This window comes from Dendrobates tinctorius, unplaced genomic scaffold (genome assembly GCF_039654945.1).
Source record: "Dendrobates tinctorius isolate UK_male_01 unplaced genomic scaffold, ASM3965494v1 ptg000155l, whole genome shotgun sequence".
Taxonomy (NCBI): Eukaryota; Metazoa; Chordata; class Amphibia; order Anura; family Dendrobatidae; genus Dendrobates; species Dendrobates tinctorius.
The window spans coordinates 23025271-23050879 of NW_027361822.1; the positions used below are offsets into that span (position 1 = coordinate 23025271).

The 25609-nt window shown below is 45.5% G+C and overlaps 1 protein-coding gene across 1 annotated transcript in view; it reads left to right on the forward strand.

Moving 5' to 3' along the window:
- LOC141051187 (uncharacterized) overlaps positions 1–25609 on the forward strand; it is a 180816-nt gene that overhangs the window by 42474 nt on the left and 112733 nt on the right. The window contains 7 exon segments of the mRNA XM_073548051.1: positions 11880–11932; positions 19945–19971; positions 23185–23334; positions 23464–23643; positions 23727–23850; positions 23934–24019; positions 24218–24308. Coding sequence (XP_073404152.1) covers positions 11880–11932; positions 19945–19971; positions 23185–23334; positions 23464–23643; positions 23727–23850; positions 23934–24019; positions 24218–24308 — 711 coding nt within the window.

The window sequence follows — 25609 nt, forward strand, 5'->3', positions numbered from 1 at the left end:
CATTTGATCAGTATATATTCTTCACACATTTTGGTAAAGAAGAAATATTAATCGGCTACAATGGTCTGACTATCGGGTATAATAACCTGAGGTATTATAATAAGGAGTCATTCTTTACACTAAAGGAGAGGATTACATGCAAAATTGTGTAACTTTTTATTTTGGTAATACAAGGGTAATACGAGGGTAAGACAGATATGAAATCCCCTAGAAATAATAAGGTGTTCAAATACAAACTGAATACTATTTTATTATTATTTCATTTTTTATAGCGCCATTTATTCCATGGCACTTTACATGTGGAAAAGGAGCATACATAGACAAGTACAATAAACATGAGCAATACAAGGCACACACAAGTTCAGAAGGAGAGAGGACTCTGCCTGTGAGGGCTCACAGTCTACAGAGGATGGGTGAGGATACAGTAGGAGAGAGTAGAGCTGGTCGTGCGGCGGTTCAGTAGACTGAGGATCACTGCAGGTTGTAGGCTTGTCGGAAGAGGTGGGTCTTCAGGTTCCTTTTGAAGGTTTCCGTGGTAGGCGCAAGTCTAATGTGTGGGGGTAGAGAGTTCCAGAGTATGGGGGAAGCACGGGAGAAGTCTTGTATGCAGTTGTGGGAAGAAGAGATAAGAGGAGAGTAGAGATGGAAATCTTTAGAGGATCGAAGGTTGCGTGTAGGTAAGTACCGGGAGACCATGTCACAGATGTATGGAGGAGACTGGTTGTGGATGGCTTTGTATGTCATAGTTAGGATTTTGGACTGGAGCTTCTGAACAATAGGAAGCCAGTGAAGGGCTGGGCAGAGAGGAGAGGCTGGGGAATAACGGGGAGACAGGTGGATTAGTCGGGCAGCAGAGCTTAGGATAGATTGGAGTGGTGCAAGAGTGTTAGCGGGGAGGCCGGAGAGTTGGAGGTTGCTATAGTCGAGATGGGAGATGATAAGGGCGTGCACAAGCGTTTTTTCAGTTTCTTGGTCAAGGAATGTAGGGATCCGGGAGATATTTTTGAGTTGGAGTCGGCAGGAGGAGGCAAGGGCTTGGATATGTGGCTTGAAAGAGAGGGCAGAGTCGTGGATCACCCCGAGGCACCAAGTATGCGGGACTGGGGAAAGTGAGAAGCTATTGACATTGATGGATAGGTCTGGTGGAGGGATAGAATGAGATGGGGAAAGATGATGAATTCTGTTTTGTTCATGTTCAGTTTTAGAAAGCGAGCAGAAAAAAATGAAATGGCGGACAGACATTGAGGGATTTTGGTCAGTAAGGAGGTGATGTCAGGTCCAGATAGGCAGATCTGCATGTCGTAGAGATGATACTGCAAACCATGTGATTCTATGAGCTGTCCCAGGCTGAAGGTATAGATGGAGAAGAGTAGGGGTCCTACAACTGAGCGCTGGGGAACACCGACAGACAGGGGGCGAGGTGAGGAGGTGATTTGGGAGAGGGAGACACTGAATGTACAGTCTGTTAGATATGACAAGATCCATGATAGGGCCAAATCTGTGATGCCAAGAAATGAGAGAATCTGTAACAAAAGGGAATGGTCCACAGTGTCAAAGGCAGAAGACAGATCCAGAAGAAGGAGGACAGAGTAGTTTCACTTGCTCTTGGAGGTTAGTAGGTCATAGGGTGACTTTAGTAAGGGCAGTTTCAGTTGAGTAATGCGGTTGGAAGCCAGATTGTAACCGGTCAAAGAGGGAGAAGGAGGAGAGGTGTGAGGACAGTTCAAGATGGACATGCTGTTCCAGTAGTTTTGAGGCATAAGGGAGAAGTGATATCGGGTGATATCTAGACACAGGATGGGTCGAGGGAGGGCTTTTTTTTTAGGATGGGTGTGTTTGAGGCATGTTTGAAGGAAGAGGGGAAAACCCCATTTGTAAGTGAAAGGTTATAGAGATGTGTCAGGGTTTTGATGAAGACTGTGGCGAGGTTAGGGATGAGGTGGGATGGGAGTGGGTCAAGCGTGCAAGTGGTGAGATGTAATCTTGACAGAAGGGTGGAGAGCTGATGTGTCATGGTGGAGAAGCTGGTTTTGGAAGAACAGGGCTGAGCAGTAAAGAGGAGGGGCATTTGGGGGCTGCGGGCCAAAGCTTTCTCTGATGTTATTGATCTTCTGCTTAAAGAAAGAGGCAAAGTCGTCAGCAGAAATGAGAGGAGAGGGAGGAGGTGCTGGGGGACGGAGAAGAGAATTGAAAGTATTGAAAAGCTGTTTAGGGTTGTGAGACAGGGAGGATATGAGAGATGAGAAGCACTGTAAGTTTGTTTTGAGACAGTGAGCGTGGACTTGAATACTATAGCGCTAAACAGCTAGTGGACGGACATGGAGTGGAGAAAAAAAGACTACACACAGGTATTTATGATCATTACCTATAAATAGAAGATTCAACAATTTGTGGTGTTTCTGCTAACACTGCAAATCTAGAGTTTGGGCTATAAATCTTACATATAGAGGATAAATACTTTATTAACCCCTTCATGACCCAGCCTATTTTGACCTTAATGACCTGGCCATTTTTTGCAATTCTGACCAGTGTCCCTTTATGAGGTAATAACTCAGGAACACTTTAACGGATCCTAGCGATTCTGAGATTGTTTTTTCGTGACATATTGGGCTTCATGATAGTGGCAAATTTAGGTCGATAATTTTTGCGTTTATTTGTGAAAAAATCAGAAATTTGGTAAAAATTTAGAAAATTTCGCAATTTTCACATTTTGAATTTTTATTCTGTTAAACCAGAGAGATATGTGACACAAAGTGGTTACTAAATAACATTTCCCACATGTCTACTTTACATCAGCACAATTTTGGAAACAAATTTTTTTTGTTAGGAAGTTCTAAGGGTTAAAAGTTGGCCAGCGATTTCTCATTTTTACAACAAAATTTATAAAACCATTTTTTTAGGGACCACCTCACATTTGAAGTCACTTTGAGGGGTCTATATGGCAGAAAATACCCAAAAGTGACACCATTCTAAAAACTGCACCCCTCAAGCTACTCAAAACTACATTCTAGAAGATTATTAACCGTTCAGGTGCTTCGCAAGAACTAAAGCAACGTGGAAAGAAAAAATGGACATTTTAATTTTTACAACAAAAATTTTCTTTTAGCATCAATTTTTTCATTTTCACATGGGCAACAGGATAAAATGGATCATAAAATTTGTTGGGCAATTTCTCCTGAGTACACCGATACCTCATATGTGGTCATAAACCACTGTTTGGGCGCATGGCAGGGCTCAGAAGGGAAGGAGCGCCATTTGACTTTTGAATGGAAAACATGTTGGAATATTTAGCGGACACCATGTCGCGTTTGGAGAGCCCCTGTGTGCCCAAACATTGGAGCTCCCCCACAAGTGACCCCATTTTGGAAACTAGACCCCCCAAGGAACTTATCTACATGCATAGTGATCACTTTGAACCCCCAGGTGCTTCACAAATTGATCGGTAAAAAAAAAAGTACTTTTTTTCACAAAAATTTTCTTTTAGCCTCAGTTTTTTCATTTTCACATGGGTAACAGGATAAATTGGATTCTAAAATTTGTTGGGCCATTTCTCCTGAATGCATCGATACCTCATATGTCATCATAAACCACTGTTTGGGCGCATGACAGGGTCCGTAAGTGAAGGAGCGCTATTTGGCTTTTTGAATGGAAAATTGGCTCCAATCGTTATCGGACACCATGTCGCGTTTGGAGAGCCCCTGTGTGCCTAAACAGTGAAAACCCCCACAAGTGACCCCATTTTGGAAACTAGACCCCTTATGGATCTTACCTAGATGTGTAGTGAGCACTTTGAACCTCCAGGTGCTTCACAGAAGTTTATAACGCAGAGCAGTGAAAATAAAAAATTATTTTTTTTCCTCAAAAATGATTTTTTAGCACGCTATTTTTTATTTTTGCAAGGGTAACAGGAGAAATTGGACCACAAAAGTTGTTGTGCAATGTGTTCTGAGTACACCGATACCCCATATGTGGGGGGAAACCACTGTTTGGGTGCACGGCAGGGTTCAGAAGGGAAGGAGCGCCATTTGACTTTTTGAAATTAAAATTACCTCTAATCGTTAGCGGACACCATGTCGTGTTTGGAGAGCCCCTGTGTGCCTAAACATTGGAGCTCCCCCACAAATAACCCCATTTTGGAAACTAGACCCGCTAAGGAACTTTTCTAGATGCATAGTGAGCACTTAGAACTCCCAAGTGCTTCACAAAAGATTATAACGCAGTGCCGTGAAAATAAAAAATATTTTTTTTAACTCAAAAAATTATTTTTTAGTGCACAATTTTTTATTTTCACAAGGGTACCAGGAGAAACTGGACCCCAAAAGTTGTTGTCCAGTTTGTCCTGAGTACGCTGGTACCCCATATGTGGGTGGGGGCCACTGTTTGGGCACACGTCGGGGCTCGGAAGGGAAGTAGTGACGTTTTGGAATGCAGACTTTGATGGAATGGTCTGCAGGCATCATGTTACATTTGCAGAGCCCCTGATGTACCTAAACTGTGGAAACTCCCCACAAATGACCCCATTTTGGAATCTAGACCCCCCAAGGAACTTATCTAGATGTGTGGTGAGCACTTTGAACCCCCAAATGCTTCACAGAAGTTTAAAACGCAGAGCTGTGAAAACAAAAAAATCATTTTTTTGCTAAAAAAAAGATTTTTAGCCAGCAATTTTTTTCCCACAAGGGTATCAGGATAAATTGGACCCCAAAAGTTGTTGTCCAGTTTGTCCTGAGTACGCTGATACCCCATATGTGGGTGGGGACCACTGTTTGGGCACACGTTGTGGCTCGGAAGGGAAGTAGTGGCATTATGAAATGCTGACTTTGATGGAATGGTCTGCGGGGGTCATGTTACATTTGCAGAGCCCCTGATGTACCCAAACTGTGGAAACCCCCACAAGTGACCCCATTTTGGAAACTAGACCCCCCCAAGGAACTTATATAGATGTATGGCGAGGACCTTGAACCCTCAAGTGCTTCACAGAAGTTTATAACGCAGAGCCGTGAAAATAAAAAATCATTTTTTTTCCTCAAAAAATCATTTTTTAGCTCACAAATTTTTATTTTCCCAAGGGTAATAGGAGAAACTGGACCCCAAAAGTTGTTGTCCAGTTTGTCCTGAGTACGCTGATACCCCATATGTGGGTGGGGACCACTGTTTGGGCACACGTCGTGGCTCGGAAGGGAAGTAGTGGCATTATGAAATGCTGACTTTGATGGAATGGTCTGCGGGGGTCATGTTACATTTGCAGAGCCCCTGATGTACCCAAACTGTGGAAACCCCCACAAGTGACCCCATTTTGGAAACTAGACCCCCCAAGGAACTTATATAGATGTATGGCGAGGACCTTGAACCCTCAAGTGCTTCACAGAAGTTTATAACGCAGAGCCGTGAAAATAAAAAATCATTTTTTTTCCTCAAAAAATCATTTTTTAGCTCGCAAATTTTTATTTTCCCAAGGGTAATAGGAGAAACTGGACCCCAAAAGTTGTTGTCCAGTTTGTCCTGAGTACGCTGATACCCCATATGTGGGTGGGGACCACTGTTTGGGCACACGTCGTGGCTCGGAAGGGAAGTAGTGGCATTATGAAATGCTGACTTTGATGGAATGGTCTGCGGGGGTCATGTTACATTTGCAGAGCCCCTGATGTACCCAAACTGTGGAAACCCCCACAAGTGACCCCATTTTGGAAACTAGACCCCCCCAAGGAACTTATATAGATGTATGGCGAGGACCTTGAACCCTCAAGTGCTTCACAGAAGTTTATAACGCAGAGCCGTGAAAATAAAAAATCATTTTTTTTCCTCAAAAAATCATTTTTTAGCTCGCAAATTTTTATTTTCCCAAGGGTAATAGGAGAAACTGGACCCCAAAAGTTGTTGTCCAGTTTGTCCTGAGTACGCTGATACCCCATACGTGGGGAGAAATCGTTGTTTGGGCGCACGTAAGGGCTGAGAATGGAAGTAGTGTCATTTTGAAATGCAGACTTTGATGGAAAGGTCTGCAGTCGTCGTTACATTTGCAGAGCCCCTGATGTGCCTAAACAGTAGAAACCCCACAAGTGACCCCATTTTGGAAACTAGACCTTCCAGGGAACTTATCTAGATGTCTGGTGAGCACTTGGAACCCCCATGTGCTTCACAGACATTTATAACGCAGAGACGTGAAAATAAAGCCCTCAATTTTTTATTTTCCCAAGGGTAACAGGAGAAATTAGACCAACAAAGTTGTTGTGCAATTTTTCCTGAGTACGCTGATACCCCATATGTTGGGGTAAACCACTGTTTGGGCACACGTCGGGGCTTGGAAAGGAGGGAGCACCGTTTGACTTTTTGAAGGCAAAATTGGCTGGTATCTATGGTTGCACCATATCGCGTTTAGAGACCCCCTGATGTGCCTAAACAGTGGAAACCCCATAATTCTAACTCCAACCCTAACCCCAACACACCCCTAACCACAACCCTAACCCCAACACATCCCTAACCCTAATCCCAACCCTAACCATAACCCTAACCCCAACACACCCCTAACCCTATCCGTAACCCTAATTCCAACCCTAACCCTAGTTCTAACCCTAACCCTAATTCCACTCTAACCCTAATTCCATCCCTAACCCTAATTCCAACCCTAACCCTAATTCCAACCCTAACCCTATTTCCAACCCTAACCCTCTTTCCAACCCTAACCTTATTTCCAACCCTAACCCTAACCCTCTTTCCAACCCTAACCCTCTTTCCAACCCTAACCCTAACCCTCTTTCCAACCCTAACCCTCTTTCCAACCCTAACCCTAACCCTAATGGAAAAATAAAAATAAAAATAATTTCTTTATTTTATTAGTTGATCCTGCCTATGGGGGTGATAAACGGGGGGTTTATTTTCTTTTCATTCTATTTTGATCACTGTGAGAGTTTATCACAGTAATCATAATAGAATGAAGGGAAATTGCAGCCGGCGGGCGGACTGCGCATGCGCCCGCCATTTTCAAGATGGCGGCGCCCATGGTCCGGTACCGTGGGACACCGGGAGGTGGAGGGGGACATCGGAGCTACCGGGGGGGTCAGAAGGTGGGGGGAGCACAGAGAAGGGGGAGGGGAGCCGATGATGACGGCGGCGGCACATTGCCGCCGTCAGTCGGTATCGGGGGCCGATCGGCCCCGTGAACCGTGGGGGGGGTCGGATCACGGTCTCCAGCCATGTCCGATGCTACTGCAGCATCGGCCATGGCTGGATTGTAATATTTCATCAATTTTCATTGATGAAATATTACTATTGCTCTGATTGGCTGTTTCACTTTTAACAGCCAATCAGAGCGATCGTAGCCACGTGGGGGCAAAGCCACGCCCCTGTGGTGAAGAGCAAAGCCCCCTGTATCTGCGGGTCGGGTGACCTTTCAGTTACCTAGGTCACCCGACCCGCAGGGGGGCTTTAAAGTCATGACGCCACATAGGCGTCATGGGTCGTTCTGGCATGACTTTTCATGACGTCTACGTGGCGTCAAAGGTCGTGAAGGGGTTAATCTCTGTTAAAAAAAAGTCAGTTTGCAGTGCTAAAAATAGTTAACACCGCAGACCAAGCATTTCAGCTAACAATCATGCAAGTGTTACATGTAACATGCATGTGTAAGAGGAGTAGCAAAAAGAAGATCTTAAGTTTCCTGGTAGTGTCCTTGTTATAGTTCACTGGAGGATGGGGGTTGTCTGTGTACCTCTGTGTACTGTGTCTGCTGTAGGGATCTTGTATCCAGAAGTATTTAGAAATGGGTGCACTGCAGCAAGATGCTGTGAGTCAGGGTCAGACTGGCCTGGTGGGGTATCGGGGAAATCCCAGGTGGGACCTTGGCTGTGGGAAGGAGAGGAGGAGAAAAAGAAAAACAAAGTCTGCATTTTTTGGGGCATGGGCCCTTTAAAAGTGTAGGCTTCGTATGTGCAGGTGCAAGTGCACGCAATGTTCATTACCTGAACCACTGCGGCGCGCGTCCAGATGGATATTGGCTAGTGTGCTCCCGTCGTGACTGACATTTGACGTCAGTATCATACGCCGCATGCGACGGGCGCACACAGGATGGATACACATACGAGGGGACCAGGGACAAGACGAGGCCCGGATGGATACACATGGGGGCCAAGGGCAGGACAAGGGGCCAGTTACACATACGAGGGGCCAGGATGGATACACATACGAGGGGACCAGTGGCAGGACAAGAGGCCCGGATGGATACACATGGGGGCCAAGGGCAGGACAAGGGGCCAGGATGGATACACATATGGGGGGGGCCAGGATGGAGATATGGGGGGGCAGGACAAGGGACCGGATGGATACATTGGATACATATGGGGGGCCAGGATGGAGATATGGGGTGGGCAGGCAGGACAATGGGCCAAATGGATACATATGGGGGGCCAGTATGGAGCTATGGGGGGGCAGGACAAGAGACCAGATGGATACATATGGGGGCCAGGATGGAGATATGGGGGGCAGGACAAGGGGCCAGATGGATACTTATGGGGACCAGGATGGATATGTGTGGGGGACAGGACAAGGACCAGGATGGATACATATGGGGGGCCAGGATGGATATATAAAGGTGGCAGGACAAGGGACCAGGATAGATATATTGGGAGCCAGGATGCATATATGGGGGGCAGGATGGATATATGGGGAGGGGGCCAGGATGGATATATGGGGGGCACAATAGGGTGGCAGGATGGATATATGGGGGAGCCATGACAAGGGACCAGGAAGGATATATGGGGTCCAGGAGAGATATATGGTGGGGCAGGACAAGGGACATATGAGGGCCAGTATGTATAGCTGGGAGCTTTGATGGATATCTGGGGGCCAAGCTGTACAAAGGACATAGGGGGCCAGGCTGAGGCATATTATAAAATATAGGGGGCCAGGCTGGATGAGGGACTTAAATACTGTTCGAGGGCCAGAATGAGAAACATGCTATACTAGTTTAGGGTGACAAGTGGGGAACATAATTTCTTTAGGGTTCAATTAGGGACATTATTACTACCGTAATATAATTTACTTTTTAGGAAACAAAAGGGAGGTCCTGTTACTGTGCAGGGCAGCACTATGTCGCTTTTCTTCTTCATCTGACGTAGTGTAGAAGTTAGGGAAAAAGTGGGGAAGTGCTCTGGAAGCGATCAGATATTGATGACTGTGTGTTATTTTTTGCAGAGACGAGCCCTGGCTGGAAGAAGTGATGGCGGTCTGTGCTGGTTGAAGAAGAAAAGCGAAGTTGAAGGACTTCAACTACAAACGTCACTGGTGAGTCAGTGTATTACATGTACACGCACACTCTATACTGTTTACAGAACTCTTGTATATAATGTCACTGATAACTGTTTTACCTGTACACTATATGCTATATACAGAGGTCCTGTGTATAATGTCACCGATGATCACTGTATTACCTTTACACTGACACTATATACAGAGCGAATGTGTATAATATCACTGGTGATCACTGTATTACCTATACCCTGACACTATATACAGAGCTCCTGTGAATAATATCACTGGCTAGGCATCGGATCTGATTTGCTAATGACACTCGGCTAAAGCTATGCTGCAACCATGAGCCGAGTAACAGTGCTCTGTTATCTGATCCTCTGTTACCAGCATCTGTGGGAATCGCACTGCACTTGGGTGATATCCAAGTGCAGTGCAATGTCTCACATGCACCTATAGACTTACAGTATATGGGTGTGTGTAATTCGATTAATGGATGCAATTGCAGCATGCTGTAATGGTTTTCGCATGCCACATAGCTTAACATTTGGCCGAGTGCATTTCGCCTTACCAGAGGACTTACAGCGTCTTGCAGCAACACGTCAATTTCTAATTGCTTCTGGAAATAAGATCCTTACACTGGACACCAGTACACGCATTAGCATTCAGAGGTACAGGGATAACTCCCAACCTCCAGTGAACTACTCCAAGGAGGCTATATCAGGCAGGTCTTCTTGTTACTTCTTGTGTTTCACATGCCTGATTGCTAGCTGAAATGCTAGGTCTGCAGGGACAACTATTTGTAACATTCTAAACTGCCACTTTTTAATAGAAAGAGATTGGTGAACTATAAGGGTACGTGCACACGCTGCGGATTCCGCTGCGGATTAATCCGCACGGATTTTGCAAAAACCGCAGATAATCCGCAGGTCCAAAGACCTGCGGATTATCTGCGGTTTTGCCTGCGGTTTGGTCCTGCGGATTCACTATCTCCACAATGGTAGAGATAGGAACCCGCAGCGGTTTCCGCAGAAAGAATTGACATGCAATTCTTTCTGCGGATTCAAAACCGCAGCAAATCCGCGCGGATTTTTCCGCAGCGTCGGCACAGCGGTTTTTATTTCCCATTCATTAGAATGGTACTGTACACCGCAGCTAAAACTGCTGCGTGTCCGCAGCGGCCAAAACCGCTGCGGAAACGCAGCGGAATCCGCAGCGTGTGCACGTACCCTAACAAGGACGCTATATCAGCAAACTGACTCTCAACATCTTGCTGTACCACGCTCATTTCTAATTGCTTCTGGATGCAGGATCCCTACAGCAGACACCAGGAGTACAAGGATGTCCCTTATCCACCAGTGAACTGTACAAGGACACTATATCAGGTCCTGCAGGTCTTCTAATTGTTGCTCCTTTTTATGTTTCACATGCATGATTGTTAGCTGAAATGCTAGGTCTTCCGTGGCAACTATTTGTTTTATAAACTGACACTTTTTAATAGAAAGAGATTCTATATTATAATCTATATCTAAGATCTATAGCCCAAACGCTAGATTTGATTCGCAGTGTTAGACCTCTTTCACACTTCCGTTTTTTCTTGTCAGTTAAAATCCGCAAAAATGGTGGAAAGTGGATCTGTTTGTAACTGATGCAAACGCATGCCACCGGACCGTTTTTTTGACGGATCCGTTGAATGTAAAATTTTAAAGGAACCGCAGTCCGGGAAGAGGAGAGAGAAAGAGAGAGAGAGAATTTTTTTTCCACCGCCAGAAACGATTTCAGGGTTAAATCCCCGGCTGACTTCCTTTCTCCGGGCATGCGCACTGTAAAATGCGGATCCTACAGCCAAAAAACGTTGCAGGGTCCGTCCAGGCATGCCGGCGGACGCAAACATTTTGGCGGATCCGCAAAAAAACGGATCCAACGGATGGCCATCCGTCAAGATCCGCCGATAATGCAACTCAATGGGGAAAAAAACGGATCCGCCAAAAAAAATGGCTGATCCGTTTTTTTCAAAAACTGGCGGATTTTGACTGATGGTCAAAAGCGGAAGTGTGGAACAGGCCGCAGAAACACCACAGTGTGTTGTCTCTTCTATTTAGAGAGAGGTATTGATCATAAATATCTGTGTGTAAATTTGAATTACTATGATTTTTTGAAGGGATTATCTGAACATTATGGTTATGTGTTGCCGAGAACATAGATACTCTGCATCTGTCACCAACACATATAATATTAGTTTTAAAGCTTCCTAACTGGTGACGTCACTACAGAATAGGGCAGTGTTTGCTTTGTGGGTAGCCTGAATCAGCTTGATCGACCGGCACGCTGGTGGATTCTGGCACCGCAAGTTTGAAGTTTTTTTTGCTTCTATTACAGATACCGAGGTGGAAACTACAGCTCTAATTTTATTTATCAGCTTTAACACAATCTCATACAAAGGGTCGTCTCATCTCTAGATCGGAACTGGACTTTGAACTCAGTGGGATAATAACTACAGCAATTTATCAAACTCCCCTACCTGAAGACATTACACACTGAAAGGCGAGCGGACTTCTGTGAGCATACGTTCCGGGACATTCATTATGGACTAATGATTACTATCTACTACCAATGTACTCAAGAATTTTTCTACACAGAAATACATCTTATCTTCAGAGCGGAGCAGGACCAGTTTGATACAACTCTCCAGGTCAGTCTTGAAATATCTATATTTAGACCTTAGCGCAAAGCTACATTATATTTAGCCTCTTTCAGTATTATAAGAGTTAAGGTAAACTCTTGCTTTTCTGACCAAAGATGTCACATCTGTTCGAAAAAGGGGCACATGAGGCTGGTGTGGAGGAATTCCATAAGTATTCTAGGCAATCCAATGTATGTCCAGTTTGCAAATTGACACCGCACAGATGTCAAAAGCTACATTTAATTTATGGACTTTGATTAAAATATGGACTTTGCAATAAAGAGTACAGTTTATGGACTGTACAATATCTACATGTTATAATTTATTTCAAAGGAAATATTATCATGATACTGGCCGAGGCTGTATACCATCAGGAGGTGTCGTCACCGTCTCTCCTACATTAGTATATGGCGTGTGCATGATACCGGCCAAGGCTGTGCACCATCAGGAGGTGTCGTCACCCTCTCTCCTACATTAAAAAAAGACGTGTGTATGATACCAGCCGAGGCTGTGCACCATCAGGAGGTGTCGTTACCGTCTCTCCTAAATTAGAATATGATGTGTGCATAATAGAGGCCGAGGCTGTGCACCATTAGTAGGTGTCATCACCGTCTCTCCTACATTAGAATCTGACGTACATGATACCGGCCGAGGCTGTGCACCATCAGGAGGTGTCGTCACCCTCTCTCCTACATTAAAATATGACGTGTGTATGATACCAGCCGAGGCTGTGCACCATCAGGAGGTGTCGTTACCGTCTCAACTAAATTAGAATATGATGTGTGCATAATAGAGGCCGAGGCTGTGCACCATTAGTAGGTGTCATCACCGTCTCTCCTACATTAGAATCTGACGTGCATGATACCGGCCGAGGCTGTGCACCATCAGGAGGTGTCGTCACCCTCTCTCCTACATTAAAATATGACATGTGTATGATACCAGCCGAGGCTGTACACCATCAGGAGGTGTCGTTACCGTCTCTCCTACATTAGGATATGACGTGTGCATAATAGAGGCCGAGGCTGTGCACCATCAGGAGGTGTCGTCACCCTCTCTCCTACATTAGAATATGACGTGCATGATACCAGCCGAGACTGTGCACCATCAGGAGGTGTCGTCACCGTCTCTCCTACATTAGAATATGACGTGCATGATACCGGCCGAGGCTGTGCACCATCAGGAGGTGTCATCACTGTCTCTCCTACATTAGAATATGACATGTTCCTGACACTAGCCGAGGCTATGCACCATCAGGAGGTGTCGTCACAGTCTCTCCTACATTAGAATATGACGTGTGGATGACACCGGCCGAGGGTGTGCACCATCAAGAGGTGTCACTACCATCTCTCTCACATTAGAATATGATGTGTACATGATACAGGCTGAGGCTGTGCACCATCAGGAGGTGTCATAACCATCTCTCACACATTACTATATGACGTGTGCATGATACCGGCCGAGGGTGTGCACCATCAGGAGGTGTTGTCACCGTCTCTCCTACATTAGTATATGATGTGTGTATGATACCGGCCGAGGCTGTGCACCATCAGGAGGTGTCGTCACCATCTCTCCTACATTAGAATATGACGTATGCATGATACCGGCCGAGGCTGTGCACCATCAGGAGGTGTCGTCACCATCTCTCCTCCATTAGAATATGACGTGCATGATAACGGCCAAGGCTGTGCACCATCAGGAGGTGTTGTCACCATCTCTCCTACATTAAAATATGACGTGTGTATGATACCGGCCGAGGCTGTACACCATCAGGAGGTGTCGTCACCATCTCTCCTACTTTAGAATATGACGTGTTCATGACACTAGCCGAGGCTGTGCATGTGCACCATCAGGAGGTGTCGTCACAGTCTCTCCTACATTAGAATATGACGTGTGCATGATACCGGCCGAGGCTGTGCACCATCAGGAGGTGTCGTCACCGTCTCTCCTACATTAGAATATGACGTGCATGATACCGGCCAAGGCTGTGCACCATCAGGAGGTGTTGTCACCATCTCTCCTACATTAAAATATGACGTGTGTATGATATCGGACGAGGCTGTACACCATCAGGAGGTGTCGTCACCGTCTCTCCTACTTTAGAATATGACGTGTTCATGACACTAGCCAAGGCTGTGCACCATCAGGAGGTGTCATCACCATCTCTCCTACATTAGAATATGACGTGTGCATGATACCGGCCGAGGCTGTGCACCATCAGGAGGTGTCGCCACCGTCTCTCCTACATTAGAATATGACGTGCATGATACCGGCCAAGGCTGTGCACCATTAGGAGGTGTTGTCACCATCTCTCCTACATTAAAATATGACGTGTGTATGATACCGGTCGAGGCTGTACACCATCAGGAGGTGTCATCACCGTCTCTCCTACTTTAGAATATGACGTGTTCATGACATTAGCCGAGGCTGTGCACCATCAGGAGGTGTCGTCACCGTCTCTCCTACATTAGAATATGACGTGCATGGTACCGGCCAAGGCTGTGCACCATCAGGAGGTGTTGTCACCATCTCTCCTATATTAAAATATGACGTGTGTATGATACCGGCCGAGGCTGTGCACCATCAGGAGGTGTCGTCACCGTCTCTCCTACTTTAGAATATGACGTGTTCATGACACTAGCCGAGGCTGTGCACCATCAGGAGGTGTTGTCACCGTCTCTCCTACATTAGAATATGACGTGTGCATGATACCGGCCGAGGCTGTGCACTAGGGTGATGACTATTTTAAAAATTTTGCAAAACAAAAATGAAACCCCTTACATTGGTGAAACAATTCCATACAAATGACATTAGTATCATCAAATTTGTAAAATATTCAAAAAAGTTCACCTTCTTTTTCATTTCAAAATTTTCAAAAAAAAGATTTTTCGTGTTTTAATTTAAATCTATAAAGAAAATATCTTTCTAAGTTGTAACAAAAAGTGGTATTTTATTCACATCTAGAACATTCTGGAATATTTTAAAATATTTTGTAATTTAGTATTATCTTTTCATTTTCAGTGCAAAGCTTCAAGTTTTACGATCAAGAAGTGCTGGACAGGTCATTCAGAAAATGTCTTCTAGAAATTCCAACAACAGTGTAAAGGCAAACAGGTCTATCTGGACGAGGAATCTGCCCTCCTATTCTCAACATAAAAGGGATCCAAGTATTCCATATGTTGAAAAGCTCTCCAATCTCACGCGGATGCCAACGAACTGCCAAATTCTTGGAAACTTCAGTTTTCTGTTCAACAGCGAGAAACGGCGAAGGCAGAAGAAGAAGGCAATTAAGTGTTTGAAGGCGCACTGGTTGGTCGAGGAGTCATTAATTGACATTCCCAGATCTAACCAAAATGCTGAACGTGCTGTAAAACTGATGGAGGAACTATATGCGAAATCGAAACAAATTGAATTTTTGAATCTAAAATTCATAGGAAAAAATAATTTTTAAACATTTCTTTTGTACATATTGTGCTTATAATTAACTGTTTTATACCGTATTTGTTAAAAAACGAATAATAAAAGTTGCTTAGTTATTACTATTATCGTCCTTTTTTGGGGGAAAAAACAATTTTTGCCTTATTTCATTTGAATGAAAGGGGGAACTTTTTTTAAAAAACAAAAAAAAGCAATACTTATTCTTAAATAACCCATAAAAGTTCCTCCATTGCACATGGTTTCATAAAAAATTTTTTTTTGTCATTACACTACTGTGCACCATCAGGAGGTGTCGTCACCGTCTCTCCTACATTAGAATATGACGTGCATGATACCGGCCAAGGCTGTGCACCATCAGGAGGTGTCGTCACCGTCTCTCCTACTTTAGAATATGACGTGTTCATGACACTAGCCGAGGCTGTGCACCATCAGGAGGTGTTGTCACCGTCTCTCCTACATTAGAATATGACGTGCATGATACCGGCCAAGGCTGTGCACCATCAGGAGGTGTCGTCACCGTCTCTCCTACTTTAGAATATGACGTGTTCATGACACTAGCCGAGGCTGTGCACCATCAGGAGGTGTTGTCACCGTCTCTCCTACTTTAGAATATGACGTGTTCATGACACTAGCCGAGGCTGTGCACCATCAGGAGGTGTCGTCACCGTCTCTCCTACTTTAGAATATGACGTGTTCATGACACTAGCCGAGGCTGTGCACCATCAGGAGGTGTTGTCACCGTCTCTCCTACATTAGAATATGACGTGCATGATACCGGCCGAGGCTGTGCACCATCAGGAGTTGTCGTCACCGTCTCTCCTACATTAGAATATGACGTGCATGATACCGGCCGAGGCTGTGCACCATCAGGAGTTGTCGTCACCGTCTCTCCTACATTAGAATATGACGTGCATGATACCGGCCAAGGCTGTGCACCCTCAGGAGGTGTCGTCACCATCTCTCCTACATTAGAATATGACGTGCATGATACCGGCCAAGGCTGTGCACCATCAGGAGGTGTCGTCACCGTCTCTCCTACTTTAGAATATGACGTGTTCATGACACTAGCCGAGGCTGTGCACCATCAGGAGGTGTTGTCACCGTCTCTCACACATTACTATATGACGTGTGCATAATACCGGCCGAGCTGTGCACCATCAGGAGGTGTGGTCACCGTCTCTCCTACATTAGTATATGACGTGTGCATGATACCGGTCGATTGTGCAGGTGACATTATAGGAACAGCTCAGCTCTGCACCATTAACATTCTTCCTGATGGAGAGAATGGAAACTTTCACAGGTGAAGTAGAGAAAATAGGAGACATTTTGGGCTCAACTTTACCTCAGAACTGAGTTGGTCTCCAAAAAAGAAATATCAGGACAATCAGCAATGTAATGCCGCCATATAGTAGACGTCCGGTCACTCATGGCAATGGCCTCAGTTGTGGGGTTTATTTGTCTTCAAGCAGAGAAATCACACATTACATCCCACGCATCAAACTGTGTAGAAAAGGGGTGCAGGGTAATTGTGCCATAGGGAGGGCTAATAATGCTGGAAACGGGACTGAGAGTCTGTGTAAGGCCAGGATCACACTACCGTGTGTGATGAGAGAAAGTTGCACGAGTCTCTCGCATCAACATCGGGTGCTGCCGCCGGCACTCTGGACTGGAGCTGCGGCTGTATAGAAATTCATGCAGCTGCAGCTCTGGTCCTGAGTGCTGGCGGCAGCGCTGGTTGTTGATGGGAGAGATTCGTGTGAGTTTTTCTCATCACACACGGTAATGTGATCCCGGCCTAAGTAAGAGACTGGGAGAGACTTCCACCAAGATACCCCAACTCTGTAACTGAGAAAGAGTCGGACCCCTGGGACTGAGCTTAGGGCAGAGACATGTGTAAGAGGGAAACTGAGTGTGCCAAGGGGGTACACTGTAATGTACACACACGGCTTCGCTCCGTACACCTCGTACACACGTGGCTCCGCTCCGTACACCTCGTACACACCTGGCTCCGCTCCGTACACCTCGTACACACATGGCTCCGCTCCGTACACCTCGTACACAAGCGGCTCCGCTCCATATACCTCGTACACACATGGTAAAGCTCCGTACACCTCGTACACACACGGCTCCGCACCGTACACCTCGTACACACGTGGCTCCGCACCGTACACCTCGTACACACGTGGCTCCGCTCCGTACACCTCGTGCACACGCGGCTCCTCTCCGTACACCCCGTACACACACGGCTCCGCTCCATATACCTCGTACACACATGGTAAAGCTCTGTACGCCTCGTACACACACGGCTCTGCACCGTACAGTCATGGCAAAAAGTTTTGAGAATGACACAAATATTAATTTTTACAAAGTCTACTGCTACATTTTTTCTAATGACAATTTGCATATACTCCAGAATGTTATAAAGAGTGATCAGCTTAACAGCAATTACTTGCAAAGTCAATATTTGCCTAGAAAATTAACTTTATCCCCCAAAACACATTTCAACATCATTGCAGCCCTGCCTTAAAAGGACCAGCTAACATCATTTCAGTGATTGCTCCATTAACACAGGTGTGGGTGTTGATGAGGACAGGGCTGGAGATCAATCTGTCATGATTAAGTAAGAATGACACCACTGGACACTTTAAAAGGAGGCTGGTGCTTGGCATCATTGTTTCTCTTCTGTTAACTATGGTTATCTCTAAAGAAACACGTGCAGTCATCATTGCACTGCACAAAAATGGCCTAACAGGGAAGAGTATCGCAGCTAGAAAGATTGCACCTCAGTCAACAATCTATCGCATCATCAAGAACTTCAAGGAGAGAGGTTCCCTTGTTGCCAAAAAGGCTCCAGGGCGCCCAAGAAAGACCAGCAAGTGCCAGTGTAATATCCACACGTTATGAAGAATTCAAGGTATTAAGCTTTAGATATGTTTTATTCTTCGTCCTCCAGCACACAGCATAACAGTTGCATTACCATGCTATACAGAAGTGAAACTGAAACTTCCCTTCTCATCCCTCTTGTCTCCACCCCCCAAGTCCCATAAGTCTGGCTTGCTTAAAGAGACAGATCTAATTATTATACATTACAGCCAGGACCGTCTCTTAAAAGTGTTTCAGCTGCGGGATCGGGCTACCAGCAGTGCAGAGCTTGCTCAGGAATGGCAGCAGGCAGGTGTGAGTGCATCTGCACGCACTGTGAGGTGGAGACTCTTGGAGCAAGGCCTGGTGTCAAGGAGGGCAGCAAAGAAGCCACTTCTCTCCAGAAAAAACATCATGGACAGACTGATATTCTGCAAGAGGTACAGGGAGTGGACTGCTGAGGACTGGGGTAAAGTCATTTTCTCTGATGAATCTCCTTTTCGATTGTTTGGGACATCTGGAAAACGGCTTATTCGGAGAAGACCAGGTGAGCGCTACCACCAGTCTTGTCTCATGCCAACTGTCAAGCATCCTGAAACCATTCATGTGTGGGGTGGCTTCTCAGCCAAGGGAATGGGCTCTCTCTCAGTCTTGCCTAAAAACACAGCCATGAATAAAGAATGGTACCAGAATGTCCTCCAAGAGCAACTTCTCCCAACCGTCCAAGAGCAGTTTGGCGATCAACAATGCCTTTTTCAACATGATGGAGCACCTTGTCATAAAGCAAAGGTGATAACTAAATGACTCAGGGAACAAAACATAGAGATTTTGGGACCATGGCCTGGAAACTCCCCAGATCTTAATCCCATTGAGAACTTGTGGTCAATCATCAAGAGACGGGTGGACAAACAAAAACCTTCAAATTCAGACAAAATAAAAGCATTGATTTTGCAAGAATGGACTGCTATCAGTCAGGATTTGATCCAGAAGTTGATTGAGAGCATGCCAGGGAGAATTGCTGAGGTCCTGAAGAAGAAGGGTCAACACTGCAAATATTGACTTGCTGCATTAACTCATTCTGTCAATATAACCTTTTGTTACTCATAATATGATTGCAATTATATTTCTGTATGTGTTAAAAACATCTGACAAACACACACAAACACACAGCAGATCATGTGAAAATATAATATTTGTGTCATTCTCTAAACTTTTGGCCATGACTGTACACCTCGTACACACGCGGCTCTGCTCCAGACACCTCGTACACACACGGCTCCGCTCCGTACACCTCGTACACACGCGGCTCCGCTCCGTACACCTCGTACACACACGGCTCCGCTCCGTACACCTCGTACACACACGCTCCGCTCCGTACACCTCGTACACACACGGCTCCGCTCCGTACACCTCGTACACACACGGCTCCGCTCCGTACACCTCGTACACACGCGGCTCCGCTCCGTACACCTCGTACACACGCGGCTCCGCTCCGTACACCTCGTACACACGCGGCTCCGCTCCGTACACCTCGTACACACGCGGCTCTGCTACATCCACCCTGTAAACCCCTCCTGACCCCACACAGAAACTTCCCCTCATCCAGCACCATGTCAACCAGCACAGCAGAGTCCTGCATACACTGAGGCCCCTGATCATGTGACCCCTGACTCCTCCCCTCCTGTGACCTCATCCCAGGTCCTGTGCGCACAGAGCAGCCATATATGTGGAGTGCGGCTCTGCAGGTGGAGGTAGGTGCTGGAGATTTCTCATAATTGGCTGCAGAGAAATTACTCCCTTCAGACTATTTCACTGCTTTTCTGTTGTCATGATGTTTTTGTTCCATTTCCTCTGATAGATACATACGAACCATCTATGAAAAATGGAAACACATTTTGCTCACACAGTATAATGTTCCCCCAGTACCGCCATCCCCTCACACTGTATAATGTTCCCACAGTATCGCCATCCCCCCTCACAGTATAATGTTCCCACAGTACCGCCATCCCCATACAGACACAGTACCGCCATCCCCTCACACAGTATAATGTCCCCACAGTCCCGCCATCCCCCCTCACACAGTATAATGTTCCCACAGTACCGCCATCCCCCCACACACAGTATAATGTCCCCACAGTACCGCCATCCCCCCACACACAGTATAATGTTCCCCCAGTACCGCCATCCCCTCACACACAGTATAATGTCCCCACAGTACCGCCATCCCCCCACACACAGTATAATGTTCCCCCAGTACCGCCATCCCCTCACACACAGTATAATGTTCCCCCAGTACCGCCATCCCCCCCACAGTATAATGTTCCCACAGTACCACCATCCCCCCACACACATTATAATGTTCCCCCAGTACTGCCATCCCCTCACACACAGTATAATGTTCCCCCAGTACTGCCATCCCCTCACACACAGTATAATGTTCCCCCAGTACCGCCATCCCCTCACACACAGTATAATGTTCCCCCAGTACCGCCATTCCCCCCACACAGTATAATGTTCCCACAGTACCGCCATCCCCTCACACACAGTATAATGTTCCCCCAGTACCGCCATCCCCCCACAGTATAATGTTCCCACAGTACCACCATCCCCTCACACACAGTATAATGTTCCCCCCAGTACCGGCATCCCCCTCACACACAGTATAATGTTCCCCCAGTACCGCCATCCCCCCCACACAGTATAATGTTCCCACAGTACCGCCATCCCCCCACACAGTATAATGTTCCCACAGTACCGCCATCCCCCCACAGTATAATGTTCCCACCATACTGCCATCCCCCACACACAGTATAATGTTCCCACAGTACCGCCATCCCCCCCACACAGTATAATGTTCCCACAGTACCGCCATCCCCCACACACAGTATAATGTTCCCACAGTACCGCCATCCCCCCACAGTATAATGTTCCCACAGTACCACCATCCCCCCACACACAGTATAATGTTCCCACAGTACCGCCATCCCCCCACACACAGTATGATAGTACATGGTGTTCCACCACAGTCTGATACCCCCCACCTCACTAGCTAATAATTACTCCCTTAGCCTCATTCTTAACGTCTGTACTGTTGATCCCGGGACATATGAGATAATCACCACACGATAGTTGTATAGGATAATAGAGTGTAATAAAGTCGTTGTGGCCGGGATTTCCCCAACATTGTGCAGGAGATTGTTTTCCCCATAGTGATGTATTTTTCTTATTGATAAATCTCTGATATTTGTGTATTTTATTCACTTACAACCTATTTTTAATCTTTTCTCCACAACCCTCATTAGTGCGATCACACAACATAGAAGCCTCTGATTGCTCCGGTGATGCCCTGTACTACTGTAGTGCGGGGTATTATCCCTGCCTGTCCGTGTGATACTAATGGCCCCATACACAGTAGATAGCTGTCGGACAGCCGATCATGCTGCTCACCGCGATCTCTCCTGACTCCCCCATACACAGGAACACTCTGGGTGCCCGACCCTTTCTGTGATCTGTATGAGAGAGCCGCTGGCAGATTCCTGTGGCAGAGGATTATCTCCAGAGAGAACAAAGGGATCTTCCCCTGTAATTTATGATAACTGATCCGTCACTCGCCTGTCATCTGTCAGGAGGCCTCCATATACATTAGGCAGCAGACGATCCTGCTCGGATCAGCGATTTTACCTGATTTTAGTCTGTGTACGGGGCTCAAGAGGTTTCTTATTACACTTTGTCTTTGGCAGGGCCTAATAGACGTTCATATGTTGCAGGCCCAGAGGCCATTTTTAAGCCTCCTGGTACCATAGCAACTCAGCATCCGACCACAATCAAGTAGTGATGGGGGACATCAGTCTGAACAAGAGACTCCTCTAACTCTGACAATCTTCTTAAATGCTATGGATGTTTTCAGCAAAGGCAATTAATTAAATAACCGGAATTATCTATGCCACCGTGCCCATACCGTGCATGTGACAAACATGAGCGTTGTAGTGCCGAAAAAAAAAAATAATTTTTTAATCTAATATTTAATATTTGATAAAAAGGAGCATCATGCGTCCTGTACTCTTTCTGTGGTTTTTATAAAAATTGTTCCTGACAATTTTATTTTGAAAAATTTGAACACCAGTTTTTTCTGTAATAGAGGGGAAAAGCCTGGAAAAATATACCCAGAGGAAAAATAAAAACATTTAAAAAATGCCACAAAACTGTCCATGTAGACTTTATAGCAGTTATTGCTGTCTGATGTTTTTGGAAGATGTTTTGAGCTTCTGTGTGTGAATGACATCTAACGTGATAGAAGATTGCAGCCCGGGGAAGACGGGAAACATTCATACAGGCGGCCGGTGGGGATGGAGTCAGTGACGGACTCTCTGGCCAGATATGTTTCTAGAGCCGTAGTAGAAGATGAAGATGTCGTCCTCATCATGAAGTAGTTATTCCTCATGTCACGTGTAATGAATATCTCCTGCAGTATTGCTACTGCCGATTCCAGTGTCGGTAAATGAGACGAGAATTAGCGTTATGGAAGATGAGTCTATGAGGAACGTATTCAGCTGCCGACTCCGAGGAAGAAACTGCTGGATGTTTGTGACCTCAAATATATAGGATTTATTAGCAGATGTAAAGAAGAAAAAAGTGAAGACTGGAAAAAAGTAAAAATATTATTAGTCACATTAATGATCCCCCACAACCCATGTACCACCACTGCTGGGTCCCCCACCAGTCTCTGTATTTCCTGGTCACATGGGATCTCTAAATCCAATCAGCGGCTGAAACAGTGACCAAAATAACTAATGAATAGAACTAGTTGACTGTCTCCAATTCAACTAATGTTCCAGTGTATATGAACTAACAATACAACAGCTACACTTTCTATCTCCTCATATGTTCCCTTATTGTCTCCAGTGTGTGTATTATTACACGGGATCTTTCTGATGTTACATCGGCTGCATCCTCTCCCCACTCAGGTCCCTACAATATCGCATCCTCTCAGTGGAGATCTTCTATATAAGAGAATTTCCCTGATTTACCCATCTCGGATGGATGAGGACAGAGACAATAGAGCCGAGAGGATATTACACCTCACCCTAGAGATCCTCTTCCGGCTTACTGGAGAGGTGAGAGATTCTGATGACGTCACATTACATCATTCTTATCTATGGGAATAACAGATGGACAGAACTGGAGAGGTGAGGACTCTGGAAATGTCTGTAGAGAGATTTATTAATGTGTCTCTCCATAACCAGGATTACACAGTAGTGAAGAAGACCTCTAGTGAGCGCTGTGAGGCCTCTGTGTCTGAGGGATGGGGAAGACCCCTAAGCCCAATCACAGGACCTCCACTTCACCCCCTGATACATGAGGACATAAAAGACCAGAAGATCCTAGAACTCACCTACAAGATGATTGAGCTGCTGACTGGAGAGGTGACGCTGCTGGGAATGCTGGGACATTATACAGTAGCGCTATGAAGGGATCAGGGGTATGACGTTATCATTGTATGTGTCAGGTTCCTATAAGGTGTCAGGATGTCACAGTTTATTTCTCCATGGAGGAGTGGGAGTATTTAGAAGGACACAAAGATCTGTACAAGGACGTCATGATGGAGAGTTCCCAACCCTTCACACCACCAGGTAGTAGAAATAAATAAATACACATGGCCTATAATTATCTGTATGTAAAGAATGAATTCAGTCCCTGTATGTGTTTCTTCCAGATCTATCCAGTAAGAGGACAACACCAGACTGTAAACAAGAACCAGACTGTAAACAAGAAAATCCCAATGTTCCTCAGGATCATCAGGTAGATGGAGAGAAGGTGTCATGAGATCTCCCCTATGATGTGTAGACGGCTGTGAAGATCTTGTGCTCAGTCTTGTTTTATCCACCAGTATTATATGTTTTATACTTGTGTAATGAGAACGGTGGAGATGGCAGGATTAGAGCTGATCATAGATGTGACTCCTCCATCTGTCTGTGACTTTTACAATATTTGTTCCAGGGTGAAGATCTGACCCATATTAATACTACAGAGACATATGTGAGGGATGATGAGTGGTGTAAAGAGGAGATTCCTACATGTGACTACCCAGGTGAGTAGTAATCGCTAAATGCAGAGAAGTCACAGATTCTTCTCAGTCACTGGATGCGGCTGTATTTTCGGTGTAATCTGGCAATATCACAATCAAGCAGTCACCAATCTCCTGCTGAACCCAAACTGTCCCGAATACTTTGGATATTGGAAGTTCTTCTGTTGTAGTGAGGCCTGTCCCGGCCAGAGCTTACAGCCCGGAGAAAGCTCCCTACTACCTGGAATTAGAAGGTGCTGACCCTTACCTTCCCAGATCTCTAAACTGCAAAACCAAATGACAGCTTACGTAGAATGTGCTGATAACATAGAAAATCATGTGAAGAAAAATATAATCCATATGGTGGGCCTTGCTTTTATTATGAGACATCAGACCAAGTCCTTTTTATTTATATGCTCAAATACAAACAGTAGACACAAACACAAGAAATATAATACAATTATCTTTATTTTTCTCCTTTATTTATCGATCTAAATGCTTCCCCGCCCCTCCTCCTCCTTCATTCAGAAGGGAGAAAAGAAGAGAAAACCCTTCAATCAATAATTCTTGCCCATATTTCCAAAATTATTTACTTCTACTTATCCGAGCAATTAATTTATTGGGACGTGTAGGTTGGCCTAAGCTGTTTTTGGATAAATATAATTTTAGAGGTTATCCAGTCCTTAAAAATAATTCCCTGTTATGATTGAGTCACCGTAGGAGGCAAAAATAGAAATGCTAGCTAAGTCCAGAAAACCAGAGAAGTTGGCAGCTATCGGATTGCAGACCCCTGAACCTATCAACACAACTAGCAGTAGCCGTGGGGGGCTCCTACGATGCCCTAGGCCCCTCGATCACAGCCGGAGGACTACATAGCCTAAAGACAGAAAGGGAAATCTAAACTGCCCCAGAGCAGACCCCAAAACAAAAGGCAGCCCCCCACATATAATGACGGTGAAGCAAGAAGAAAGAACAAAACACAGACAGAAAGATAGACTGAGCAAAGATGGGGCCCAAGCTTGCTTAGATAGGAAAGGACAGGAAGGCTGCTGTCTGCAATCCGTGAAAAACCCTATGAAAATAAGAGCCAACAAGCTGACAGTAAAAAAGGCCCTGAAGACGCTAGGCTTCAAAAAAGGCTATGTCAGTACTCAGGAATATTCTGAAGACAGAGCAACAGGCAAAAGGAGATTCAGCTCACCCCAGCAGGGAATGGCAGAATCCAGAAAAGCAAGGAAAACAAAACACAAATGCAAAAAGGCAAAGCAGAAATCTTAGCTTTAGATGAGCAGGAATCAGACTGGTTTCCTAGTAGTCCACATATA